This window comes from Mytilus trossulus, chromosome 1 (genome assembly GCF_036588685.1).
Source record: "Mytilus trossulus isolate FHL-02 chromosome 1, PNRI_Mtr1.1.1.hap1, whole genome shotgun sequence".
In the NCBI taxonomy this organism is placed as follows: Eukaryota; Metazoa; Mollusca; class Bivalvia; order Mytilida; family Mytilidae; genus Mytilus; species Mytilus trossulus.
Genome location: NC_086373.1, coordinates 106,597,755 through 106,611,155, shown reverse-complemented (window position 1 = coordinate 106,611,155; position 13,401 = coordinate 106,597,755). Strand labels below are relative to the sequence as shown.

Genomic DNA, 13,401 nt, shown 5'->3' with positions numbered 1-13,401 from the left:
GATAAGGGATTTTCCGTTTTGAATGTTACTCAGAGTATTTTTGTGACTACATTTTATACAAATACAAACAGCAAAATCGGATATTTGCCTTTTGTAATAAAACAATCCCGTTCCCTTTCACGAATGTGATCTATCGAATTACTATTTATCGGCTTTGTAATAGCATTAGCAACACGAAGGGTGCCACATGTGGAGAAGTACAAGAAATAACCCCCAGTTTTTGATGGGGTTCGTGTTGTTGTTGTGCCTCTATTTGTGATATTTTGTTCACGCACCTTTGTCAATATAATGGAGTTTGATGCTTCTGTCGTACAAGTTAGAGGTTTAGCGCTATAAAACCAAGTTCAATCCACCATTTTTTTACATTTGATAATGACTGTACCAAGTCTGGAATATGACAGCTGTTGTCCATTTGTTTGATGTGTTATATTATTTGATTTTTGCCTTTTGATTAGGGACTTTCCGTTTTAATTTTGCTCGGAGTTAGTATTTTTGTGATTTTACTTTTTATAAACTGCTACTTTATAAGTAAAACACTATTTCTCCAGTATTGTTCCTCCATTTTAATATTTCTTTTCACAAGACAAAAATACATTACATGAATATAAATATTAAATATCCACCTAATTTAATCTATTGCACTTTTGAGATCAAAAATACACAAAAATAAAAACAGTCATATATAGTATAGTAAATAATACTGAAAACAACAGAAATAAATAAATAACAAAACAAAGGAATGTCAAATAAATAAACACAAGAAATATCTACAAATTATGAACACAAATGAGGCAGATTATTAAAACGATTGCCTTTAAAATTCAAAGTAAAACATTTTTTTAAATGTATAATGATAAAACAGCACAGGATTTACTCCAGTAACTTTATATTTCAATGCAAACATGTTATTTCATTTCTTGGAATGTAAGCATCCCACGCTATATAAAATTTGTTTAACTAAATGAAATAATTGCATGTGATTTCTTTGAGTAACCTGAGAAGTATAAGATTTTCTTACTCCTAAAAACTAAATCAATCATTGCACAACGTCCTCTAATATTATAAAACAATATTTTGATTCAATTTATAAATAAAAAAATTAAAGAATTTTACATTTTTCTGGACAAGCCATATTGAAAATAACTGGTCAAGGCTGTTATATCAAAACCTCTCATTCGACCATCGTGTAAAAGACACAAGTAAAGTCTCTTCAATATAATTTAAGCATATTTTAAATTAAAAAAATATTAGCATATAGTTTGTACTTCAATATCAAAACCAAAATTGTTTTTTGCAAATAATTTATTATAATCTTATTGTACTATGTTAATAAGGATATAGAAACATGGTATAGGAAAAGTAGCAAAGGAAACAGAAGGCTACAGGATAAATAACCTGACCAAAAAATGTGTAAATGTCTTAAGTTTGATACAAATATTTGACATTTCTTTTAACTTTCTTTCGAGAGCTATGCCATTAAAAAATCATGAGGCATTAAGGTTTATTCTCACATTATAAATGATAAAATAATGTAGCAATATAAAATACTTTTACTTTAAAGCAAAACCACAGAAAATCACTAAAAGTGTACTCCAAGACCACGAATTAAAATTAACTCATGTAGAACTGTCTATTTGCATGTTCGTTAAAAGTTACACTCATCCTCATTTAAAAATAATTATGAAAGAACTTTAAGCTATTGAAGGTTTAAGAACAGAAAATATCGAAGGTTTTAAAAGGTTTACAACAAAATAAATAAGAAATTACTTAAAATCTAAGAAAATCTAGCACTTTCCTGGGATAATGTGACCACAACTGCAAATTCATACAAATATCAAACATTAAAAATACAAAAATAGCTCTGTAATTGTAAAATATAATATCAATGGAAACACAGACAAGTAAGCCCACAACTATACACATGATAATATATAAATGTAAAATTTGACTAGTTATTTAATATCCCTGCAAGATCACAGAACAATGAGCTAGAGCATGACATATGCACCACATAAGTTATGAAAATCAGGCCAAAAATAATCTGTTATAATTTATCCCGGTATAAATTTATAAAAATCAATTACATATTTGAAGTTTTAAAAAATGGATTGTCAAAAACTATAATATGTGTAGTGACAAAGCATGAACCTTTAAGATATGCAGGTATGAATTTTCCTTGAAAATAAATACTTAATGAAAATTAAATCGTATTACAACACTATTTCCAGGATATCTCATTCATTTAAACGCTTAAGTTTGCGGCGATAAAAGATTCTTTCTACCCAATACAAAATAGAACATCAAGTAAACTCTCTCAATCATACAAAACAACAATATATTGTATATAAACCATGTTAAGTCCAAAACATGATTCGGGAAATTGTGACAAACTATACAATTTGGGGCCTTTCACCAAGTGAACAAAAACAGTATGCACATGGTTGACTTTCATTTAGAGTTTTCTTTACAAAAGAGTAGTTTTAAACAAAATACATGCTATTTATAATCAAGTTATTACATTATATTCAAATACATTTCACAAGTTTCAATTGAACCTCATCTACTATCAGTTTTGTTGCAGAAGTAATTGTTCAAGTTCGTCTGCTGATCGATACAGAAAGGCGGCAGATTCACGATATCCTGCAATGAGCTGCTTAATAGTTGTTATCTCAGTAGAACTTAGCTGGTTCTTTGCAGAATTTTTCTTCAAGCTTAAATCGGTTGGTCCTAAATAAGTAAACAAACGAATTAAAGTTACTAACTGTTATTGTAATCATGTTTGTGTACTTTAAACCTCAAACTTAAGGAGAATACATCATGAGTTGCATATTATGCCATAGGGAATAAAAATCTCTGTTGTATTTAAAACCAAAAGATTAAGAAAAAAGTAAATTAACCAAAATACCGAGCTCCTAGGAAAATTCATAACGGAAAGTCGGAAAATCCGCAATCAAATGGCAAATCCAAAAATCTCAAACACATCAAACGAATGAATAACAACTGTCATATTCCTGACTTGGTAGAGATAATTTCTCATGTAGAAAATGGTGGATAAAACCTGGTGTATAGCTACCTAAACCTCTCACTTGTATGACAGTAGCATACAATTCCATCCTATTGACAATGATGTGTGAACAAACAAACAAACATAATAGGAAAATTTGTCAAAAAGAAGACCATTCAAATTATTTATTTATTGTAAACCTTAATTTAATCTTCCACATAATCTGCTTGCCAAAAGTGAACGAACTGTTCTTTATAGTATGAGCGCTTATTGGTTTCTGCTATCTACATGCATGTTTAAATGATTTCTGTACATCGATTAGTGTACCCAATTTTAGTTCGTATTCATTCTTTACAAAGCTATGCAGTCATTTTCATTAAGAATTGTGAATACTCATTTAACCATCGTTTATCATATACATATTTGTGTTGTCTTTTTTTTATATATCCGGTACCCATAATTTCAGACGCCTTTTAAATTATTACTTAAAGAATTATCTTATTATCACATACCATTTTGTACAGAGTTTGCTGTTATAGAACTATGTGACAACACTGTGGGGTGATGATGGGCTGGATGCTGATAGGTTGGCGGAAAACCTGGACGGAAAAGTCCGTTTCCGTTCGGAAAAAATGGCGAATGAAACTCTGGAGGAGGCCTGAAGGCGGGTGGTGGAGGCTGATGTCGTAGGAAATCACTGTTACTCTGTGAATGTCTTTCAGCCTGAGGAGTTGCTGAGGGTTGTGGTGCTGGTGAAGACCGACTGTGGGCAACCTGGACAGCAGGTGGCGCTGGTGGTGGTGGTGTCGTCTGCTTCTGTAATGAAGGCGTTGATTGTGGTGTAGATGTTTGACTTTGGTTAGTGGTAGATGATTCCTTTGCTGCGTTCATCACTGATGCCTTCAAGTAAAGACAAAACTATTTCAAAAACATAAACAAAAATTGTTATAAATGTTAAACGACTAATAATGCAACCTTTAGTTTTTAAATAATATATATCGATTTAAAATCACATTTTGTTTTATATAAAAACAAGTGACTACCATTCAATTGTATAAAACATATTTGTTTGGGTCAAGTTTGAAGTTTCAAAACATTAAATTAGGATAGCTTTAGGATTTTGAATGTTTACGGCGAATTATAATATCAATAATGGCATCGCCTCATAAACATTAATTCACAAAACAATTAAATTAAGATAACTTTCCAAAATCATAGTCTTGCCTTAAAAAATAAATTAACACATTTCCGAATTCTTACCGGAAGTGGTTCAAGTCCCATGCGCATTCTCTTAGCATTATTACTCTCATTTTCACATGCACTACTTAAAAGACCTTCTGCTGCGGCTGAAGTCAGGTGGGGAGGTGTTGGTCGAAGCTGCTGTAAAAGTTGCAAGAATAAACAAGTTAGCTTTTCACAGTTAAGCCAATGCATGGATATTTACATTGTGTTTATGTCATCAAAGATGTGCTAATTAAACATGACGTCACACTTAATTAAATATTCTAGATTAGTTGAAATTTACACTAGTATACACAATTAAATTTATGTTTTAAATATTATGCAAATAATAAAAAAAGTTGTACTGTTATGTTTTCATTTATCTTACTCTTCATGCATTTGAAGATATATTTATTTGACTACGTTATGCTATTTTGGTGGCGATTTTTTTCATGCAATTAGTATTTTATTTCGTAAGTAACAAATACTCGAATCTTAAACAGAGCGAAAGTTATTTTAATATGCAATTGTAAAATTTTCCAGGATTGAACTCTTTAATGATTTCGACCCAAATAAATGGCACCAAGTCGGGTGAAGCGGAAAGAAATTTTGTTTGTTTCATTTTTTTCTTCAAATTTTCAAAAGTGCATGCCCATTATTATTCATAAAACATTTCATTATACAAACGTACCGGTTCCCAACCATTTTGCTCTTTAGTTCTTCTCATTCGTCTGCAGGACTTGAGGTAAGTTCTAATCCTTTTTCGTGATCTCTCGTGAAATTCCGGAAACTGACGATCACATGCTTCAAGAATTGCTTGAACTTTGTCCTTAGGTTGTTTTGATATGGGTACTATTCTGTCCAAGTTTTCATCGACAAATAATCGAACAAACATCTGTAATTGAGCAATATCAATTTAATTAAATGCTAAGGAAATGTTTTTGGATGCATGTCCTTCAATTAATGAAAAAAGGAGACGGAATTAAATGATAAACTTAAAAGTTATTAATAATGACAATGTCATCGCCTCATAAATATAAACACTTATAATAAATAGCAAACAAGGTACACCAACAGATGTCCGCGCACATTAGGTTCAGCATGTTTGGAACATGCATTTTAAGGCAATCGTCACAAATATCTTTATTTATGAAGTAAGTCTGAATAAATGGCGTTTGTATAAAAAAAAATGAACTGTCTACTGGATATACAAGGGTCTTTAAGAAAAGTAAAAAAATTAACTAAGTTCAAACGATAAAAAAAAATCTGTTCTACAAATTTCATATAAAAGATGCCTTTCTACTTGTTCCTTACATTGAAAGCTTTCAGTCTCTCGGGGTCAATTTCTTTCCCAACTGGAATTTTTTCGTCATCATCGTCGTCATTATCATCGTCATCATCTTTGCCGTCTTGATCATCGCCCATTTCTACCTCACTAGTCTTGGTTGAACTCTAAATAATCATATTTACAATATTTCAAAGCAATACATTTTTTTCAATTCGTAAACTAGCTTGTTACAAACAAAGGGAGAACGTTCAAGATATATACAATATGCCATACATAAAGGGTTTAAAATTAAAAAAAAGAAATCTGTATCTATTACAAATTAATTACGTTTATTCACTGTAAAAGGAAAATTGAAATTATATATTTTTTTCTTATTGAACTTCCATCATTTAACAGAAAATGAATGAACTAGTATTATTCACTTTTATTTGAACTTGTAATCTTCAATTTACAAGGAAACAGCATTAATGACAGGCGTCAGATTACTATAAAAAAAAAATACACTGAATTAAGATAGTATGGTTTTATTCTGTCATCATATACAGAGGTCCTGCGAGTGGATCAGTGGGTAAGTTAACGTGTGAGGAAAGTGGCACGGCTGGAATACGTTAAAGATCCTCTCTGTGCATTTGGAGAAAAGATTATGCACAGGGAGCTACTATAAAAATAAATCTGTTTTTATTAAACTCATCGTTATTTCTCATTCATGTCTCTTTGAGTCATATCCCCTTTTTGAAATCAAGTATGATATTATTCACCAACCAACTACATTAAACAAGGTGTTCATGATATACAATCAGAGATGGTGGAATTCGTTGCATTCTCTAATCACTATAAATGAATGATCAAGACGAATAAAAAATCAATAAACATTTACTTAAATCTACAATTGATAATCTATCGCCTCTATTGTCCCTTACTCACCTCTACACTACTGTCGTCGCTTGCTCGTCGTTTTCTGTCATTTCTAGGGGTTGGTGATTTAGCTATTGGTACTTTATCATCTTCCATTGGACTATCTGTACTCCTGGAGCTTTTTGGTGTTGATAAATTTACAGGTCCATTTACAGCGTCTCCGTTCTCAGATGGGGCATCTACAATAACGTTTGATTTTTTTTCATGAATAAGAAAATATTATCTTGTAAACGTCTGAATTCAAGTTAACTGCAGAAAAAAAGAACTCAACATTATTGCGTTGATTTCGTTCTGCTTTTTATGATCTTTCTGCATTGACTTTTATATTCTTATTCTATAATTGTTGTTATATAATGCCTTTATAAACCAGCTGTATGAAGCAGGTATATATAGTCACGGAGGTTGTATGAGACAACATTCAATCTCCTTGATATAGTTAACCCTATGAACACTACTGGCCCACTTGTCTTTATAATCCAGCTGGATGAAGCAGGTATATATAGTCACGGAGGTTGTATGAGACAACATTCAACCTCCTTGATATAGTTAACCCTATGAACACTACTGGCCCACTTATCTTTATAATTCAGCTGGATGAAGCAGGTATATATAGTCACGGAGATTGTATGAGACAGCATTCAACCTCCTTGATAAAGTTTTCCCTATGAACACTACTGGTCCACATGCCTTTATAATCCAGCTGTATGAAGCAGGTATATATAGTCACGGAGATTGTATGAGACAGCATTCAACCTCCTTGATAAAGTTTTCCCTATGAACACTACTGGTCCACATGCCTTTATAATCCAGCTGTATGAAGCAGGTATATATAGTCACGGAGATTGTATGAGACAACATTCAACCTCCTTGATATAGTTAACCCTATGAACATTACTGGCCCACTTGTCTTTATAATCCAGCTGGATGAAGCAGGTATATATAGTCACGGAGGTTGTACGAGACAACATTCAATCTCCTTGATACAGTTAACCCTATGAACATTACTGGCCCACTTGTCTTTATAATCCAGCTGGATGAAGCGGGTATATATAGTCACGGAGATTGTATGAGACAACATTCAACCTCCTTGATATAGTTTACCCTATGAACACTACTGGCCCACTTATCTTTATAATCCAGCTGGATGAAGCAGGTATATATAGTCACGGAGATTGTATGAGACAACATTCAACCTCCTTGATATAGAAAAGGTAAAAACACAAAAATACTGAACTCCAAATTAAATTCAAAAAGGAAAGTCCAAAATCAAATGGCAAAATCAAAAAGTCAAACACATCAAACAAATGGATAACAACTGTCATATTTCTGACTTGGTACAGACATTTTCTTATGTAGAAAATAGTGGAGTTTACTCTGTGAACACTACGGGTTTTAGTTTAAACATATTTATTTATAGTGGATTGGGAAACAAGTTATTGCAACTAATATTAATCCCTTTCCACTTTGTTGGTGCAAGTGCTTTCTTGTAGCGGCATTAACCTACTCTTTTTCTAAATCTACAAGGATGTCTTTTACGTGCAAGAGATATCGCTCTTTCTAAACAAGGGTCATCCATTGATCGTACCCTTCCGATGGACTATCGTCGTTTCTGAAGATCATACTCGCAAATGGTGTCAAGGGGGAGTCGAAAATTCAGTCCCTGAAATGTTCTCCCCGGATCCGTGATCGAACTAGGAACCTTTGTGTTTGTAGTCAAATGCGCTAACCACTACACCACGGCTCTCCTACGGGTACATACACATGTTATAAACCCGTTGGATGAAGTAGGTACATATCGACCAGAAGGATGTATGAGACAAATTTAAACTGTACTTAATATAGTTTACTCTGTGATCACTACTGGTCCACTAGTCAGTAGTTATCGTCACAATCGCTACATACAGTTTGAACTGACGAGTTTTATTATCTTTGACAGGACCGCAAGATCTTGTGCAAATAAACAATCAAGAGTAGAGTAATCAAAATGATTTAAGTTACGCAAAAGCAAAAGAATTGTGTATAGTATGTATATAGAAAGAAACTTACAGGTTCATTCCTAGAAATATTTCTTTGAGAATTTTTTGTTTTTAAATTTATGTCACTGATCTTGATTTCTACTGCGCTGAATAACAAAAATGTTTTAACTTTGAATCATCTTAATTTGTCACATTTTAAATTAAAATTTGCTAATATATTTAATATCTCCGTGTATTTAAGATAATTTACCATAAGATTTTAAACTTAATAGATCTGTGGAGCTTTGAATAAGTGTTTATGTTATATATAAATATATGCAAACTAGTTACATTTTTATCTCAACTTTGCAACTTGCGGTAAAAATGTATTCTGGCATTTGAATCCATACAATTTTCGATATCCGAAAAATCTTAATGCATTGTTCATATACATAGTGCATGGCTCGATGTCATTTAATTTCACCCCAAGTCATAATTTTTTAACCAAATTATGCACGTTATCATATGAACATACTGGAAAGGGCACAAATGCAACCAATCACAAAAGACTGATATTATCCAACTTTTCGAGTTCATTGTCAAAGTATTGGAAGAAATCAACGGTTGCGTTGCCAAAATAATACATTTAATGTCCCGGAAGAAACTTGTTTTTCTTATAATTATGACCAACTTAGATACCAAATTTCCCCTTATTTCAAATCTTGTAAGCTCGGATTAAGAAATGTAGAAAGACAGAACTCGTATTATATTCAAATATATTTCCGTTTCAAGTTCCACAGTTAAAAAACGTGCTTTATTTGCTATCACAGTGAAATAGAATTAAACGTATGTTCTGATTTTTTTCAAACAATAAGTTTGTATGGTCCATTCCCTTTAATTTCACACACAACTGCGCGTTCCCTCATTTGAACAAGAGCACTGAGTGAAGTCTTTAAGTAGCAGATGTGTTACTCAAAAAAGGAGAAAATTCAATTTTATTCATAACTTAACTTGTGAATTCGGGCTTTAAAATTACAAACCTGTTATTTCTTTTTTTTTCAAATTAAAACGAAAATATATATTAGTAAAGTTCAATATATATTTTTAATCAAAACTATGACTGCTTGATCCCTTCTCTAATTTCGAATCACCATCCTTTATCTATTGATTTAAACTCTTATAACGACAAAAAATGAGAAGGTTTTGTAAGTGCAAATGACAAATTAGATAGTTCCTGTGTACGTGATGGAAGGTCTGCGAGCTACAACTTCGATCAGTGGACGATTAGACACTTCGGTTGCCATAGAAATCCAATTTTCTTACCTGTCTCTCTTTGTGTTACCTGATAATATCTCCGTATCCAAAAATATCGATCTTATTTCAAACTATTTTTTTCTTACCTTGTAAAAGTTTATCCATCAACCGTTTATTCTGTGAAATTATTTTCAAAGTATTTTAAATCACCATATTCGGTGTCAGTTACGCGTTTATTGAATGAAGTATTTGTAGTAAGCACAGGAGGTGATACGTGTTTCTCTTGCATGCAAATCCGATTCCTTTGTGACGCTTCATGAATAATGGTTCTACTCTTACATATTGATCGTCTGCTGAGAGGTTTAGCAGACGACACCATACCTACGGTTCCTGACTTTAATTATCCGGTATTAGGTTGGGATTTACCTTCAGCAAACACTGTTGACAACCTGTCGTGGTGATTTGTATCAATTCATCTACGATTTTATGTTTCCTTGACGATATTTCCAACAACCCCATTTTTTAAACAATAATTAACAGTTTCCAAATTTTTTATTTATTTTCTTGAAAAATAAAATAACTGTATCGTCCTTTAAATATTGTCATAAAAAAATGTCCTTAGGCATGTATTAAATGGAAAGTATCAATAAATCATTGTAGCAACCGTCTTTGTCATTCTCAAGAAAAGATGAAATATGAAACAGAATACTAGTAACAAAAGTATCTTGTTTCTATATCAAAATTATCATATATATTATTGTCAAGGGAAAATTTTACATTAATTTACCTGTCCTATATTTCTCCCCCATCATACCCATTCCTTTCCGCATAACTAAATGTATTACTTATAGGTTTTCCTTTTCTGACCTAATTTGTTTAATTAAGAACGTAACGTATTCGAGTATGTTGGTTTTCCTCATAAAAAGACGGAAAATGGATTCCATATAAGATATGAATACAAGGAAATAGATATTTGGAAATCTTTTTTGTATGGTATCTTGGGTTTAAAAGCCCAGGGGTGTGCGTGTTTGCACGTGTGCGTCAGCAAGGATGACAGAGTAACAAAAGTCCTTGTGTGATGGTCTATGAAAAACACGAACATCAAAACCAATGCAAATATCAAAATAAAATCAAAGACAAAGAAATTAAAAAAAAACCGTCTTTTTAGATGAAAACAAAAATTTAACAAAATGTGACAAACATCTGCAGATCCAACCGGACATTGGTGCTCTTTAATATAACCGATTTGAGAGTTGGATCAAATTATTTACGATTTATAGGATTCTGTCGTTTATTTTAAACATTAAGATCATCAATGTTACTAAACAACTGTTCGTTGAAGTTTGTTTTCAATAATTGTCTTCTTTTTGTGTTGTTATAGCAAAGAGTGAAAACCATTTTCCCCTTCATATTCTCTTTACTTGTCAAGGGAAAAAAGAAAAGAAGAATCAGTCAGTAATTGTTTACTCAGATTGTTTATAAATGTGCAAAATGAAAGAATAACCGTATTCGTCTGAAATAATATTCATACGTCATAAGGGTTTGCTTTATTCGTAACTGTGAGCATGTGACTAAAATATAACTTTTGACATTTGTTCCATCACCCATATTGTTACAGCATTTTCTAAGAATATGTTTTTAACATTTCAACGAGTATTAATTTCTTTAAATATATTTCTTTGTAAAAAAAATAATTTGAAAAAAGTTTCAACTGACATACATCGTTTTTATAACCAGTACAAGCTTTTGAAATTCTGCCTTTTTACATCGTCACTTATAGTTTTTAGTGTAAAAAGCTATAAATGTGAGTAAATCTAATACTTGTTATTAAGACATGCTGGGTGGTGTATTTGATCTGCCCATATCAAGCTTTTCTCTGATAAGGCATTGATTCCTGGTGGTTCAGAACCATTAATACACTGAATCGATCATCTACAAACATCGCCAAAGTGGCACTCATACCATCAAACACAGTTCAGATGTCTCTACGGGGGCTCTCTACGATTCTAATGGTAGCTATCAGGAAAATATTGGAAACTTCATCTCTCCCCAGTCATGGCGACAGAATAATGTCACATATCAATGTAACATCATCAATAAACACAATTTTATAACATCTTTTTCATTGCTACTCATAAAAGACGATAATATAACACAAGTGCTGTAAAATGTACTGATACATATGTCACCGAATTCACGAGGGCAAACATTTATACAAGTTGGCTTTGTTTTTGTTTTCTTTGGTTTTAATGATTTGACAAAGAAAATTGACAACTGCGCACGGATCACTCAGGATGAACTACTCCACCTATAAACTTGTTACAATTCATACTTATTACATTCAATGAAATAGTTCATTTTGTATTGTTGTACACCAAAAGTAATAAGAAATGTGTGGTGTATACGTAAATAAGACACCAATCCTATAATGCATTTTGAAAACAGACAAGCTTTACTTGGTTATTAATTTTTACAATTCTTAAGCAACTCATCTTAATGGGAAGAGACATGTTCTACTTTTTATCTGAAGCAGAACCTAATTTTGATGCCTGTCTCTAATAAATCTGAATTCCAAGGTTTTCTCTTCATTGTTTGTCGTAAAGCATTTCTAGCATCATGACCTTATTTTGTTTTTATTAAGCTCCAAATCTTCTTACAAATAACGTCTATGCAGGAACTCGGAGTATTTACAAATCACTAGCGTATCAGGACTTCCCAAGCCATCGATTTTCTCTCTCCCAAACTATCTTATCAGAGAAATGAGCGATCAGTCAGAATTTTGGTCTCAGAACTAACACAGGATTACACATCCTAAAATGAACGACTGGTAATTCTATTTGAACATTATCGTGATAGTATGTAAACTCTAGCGTGCAAATAAAAACTGTAATTAAAGAAGCCGTTTTCTACATTTTCAGTTCCTCAAAAATGATTTTATGATTTTTTGGGGTTTATTACACATTTTAATATTTAGAAAACTACATAGAATATTTAATAACACTAGTATAGCTGATATGAAAAACTTCGAGAAATTTTATAATATCTATTGTATTGACTGCTTTAATTGTTTATTATTTTTTCAGTTAGTTCCTTTTGATGTTGTTTCGGGCTTTTTGTTAGCAAATGTGCAAAGAGCAAATGTATGGAATAACCATACTTTATCTAATGAGTGGATTGTCAGATTAAAGGTGGTGGGAAAACCTCGCTTCCCCTGAAATCTATCAGATACTTGTGAAAGCTAGTGTGAATCATGTGGTGTGGATGTTGCAATGGCACTTTTTTCTGTGCAAGATACAAGCATGATGAACATTTAAAATTTAAAATCAGTCTGTAAATGATGTAACTACATATAGATCTTTGGATGGCATTTTGTAAGGTTTTATTGTTTTACACAAAAAGTTAGGAAGGTTTCGTATTGAATTGATGGGGGTATTCTTCAGAAGTTTTGTAGGTTGGTAGTTAGTTGGAAGGCTTAGATGTTTTACATATTCTATTTCGTTTTGTAGGTTGGTAGTTGGAAGGCTTAGATGTTTTATATATTCTTGTTTGGTCTGTAGGTGGTATGCTGTAATGATGAATTCCTTGCAGTTCGGAATACTAAAGGTATGTAGTTGGAAGGTTTAATCTTAAGGTGGTGTGCTGTAGTGATGGATTCCTTGCAGATCGGAATTATAAAGGTATATAGTTGGAAGGTTTGATCTTAGGCACACTCAGTGCTTGTGATAGGGGTAAATTGTAAGGATGTATATACCTCATATACAGAC

General features: G+C 32.2%; 1 protein-coding gene across 2 annotated transcripts in view; it reads right to left on the bottom strand.

Moving 5' to 3' along the window:
• Window positions 1–571: 571 nt before the first annotated feature.
• Window positions 572–13,401, bottom strand: part of LOC134696078 (nucleolar protein 4-like) — a 58,944-nt gene continuing 46,114 nt past the window's right edge. Inside the window, exons 5-10 of one of the 2 annotated variants that reach the window (XM_063557678.1) lie at window positions 6,438–6,607; window positions 5,540–5,677; window positions 4,917–5,120; window positions 4,265–4,381; window positions 3,517–3,904; window positions 572–2,727 (exon numbers count right to left, since the gene is read on the bottom strand). In XM_063557678.1, the coding sequence (XP_063413748.1) occupies window positions 2,567–2,727; window positions 3,517–3,904; window positions 4,265–4,381; window positions 4,917–5,120; window positions 5,540–5,677; window positions 6,438–6,607 (1,178 nt within the window). In that variant the 3' untranslated portion in view covers window positions 572–2,566. Of the gene's footprint in view, window positions 2,728–3,516; window positions 3,905–4,264; window positions 4,385–4,916; window positions 5,121–5,539; window positions 5,678–6,437; window positions 6,608–13,401 lie in introns of both variants that reach the window. The other variant, XM_063557670.1, reaches the window with a different exon arrangement.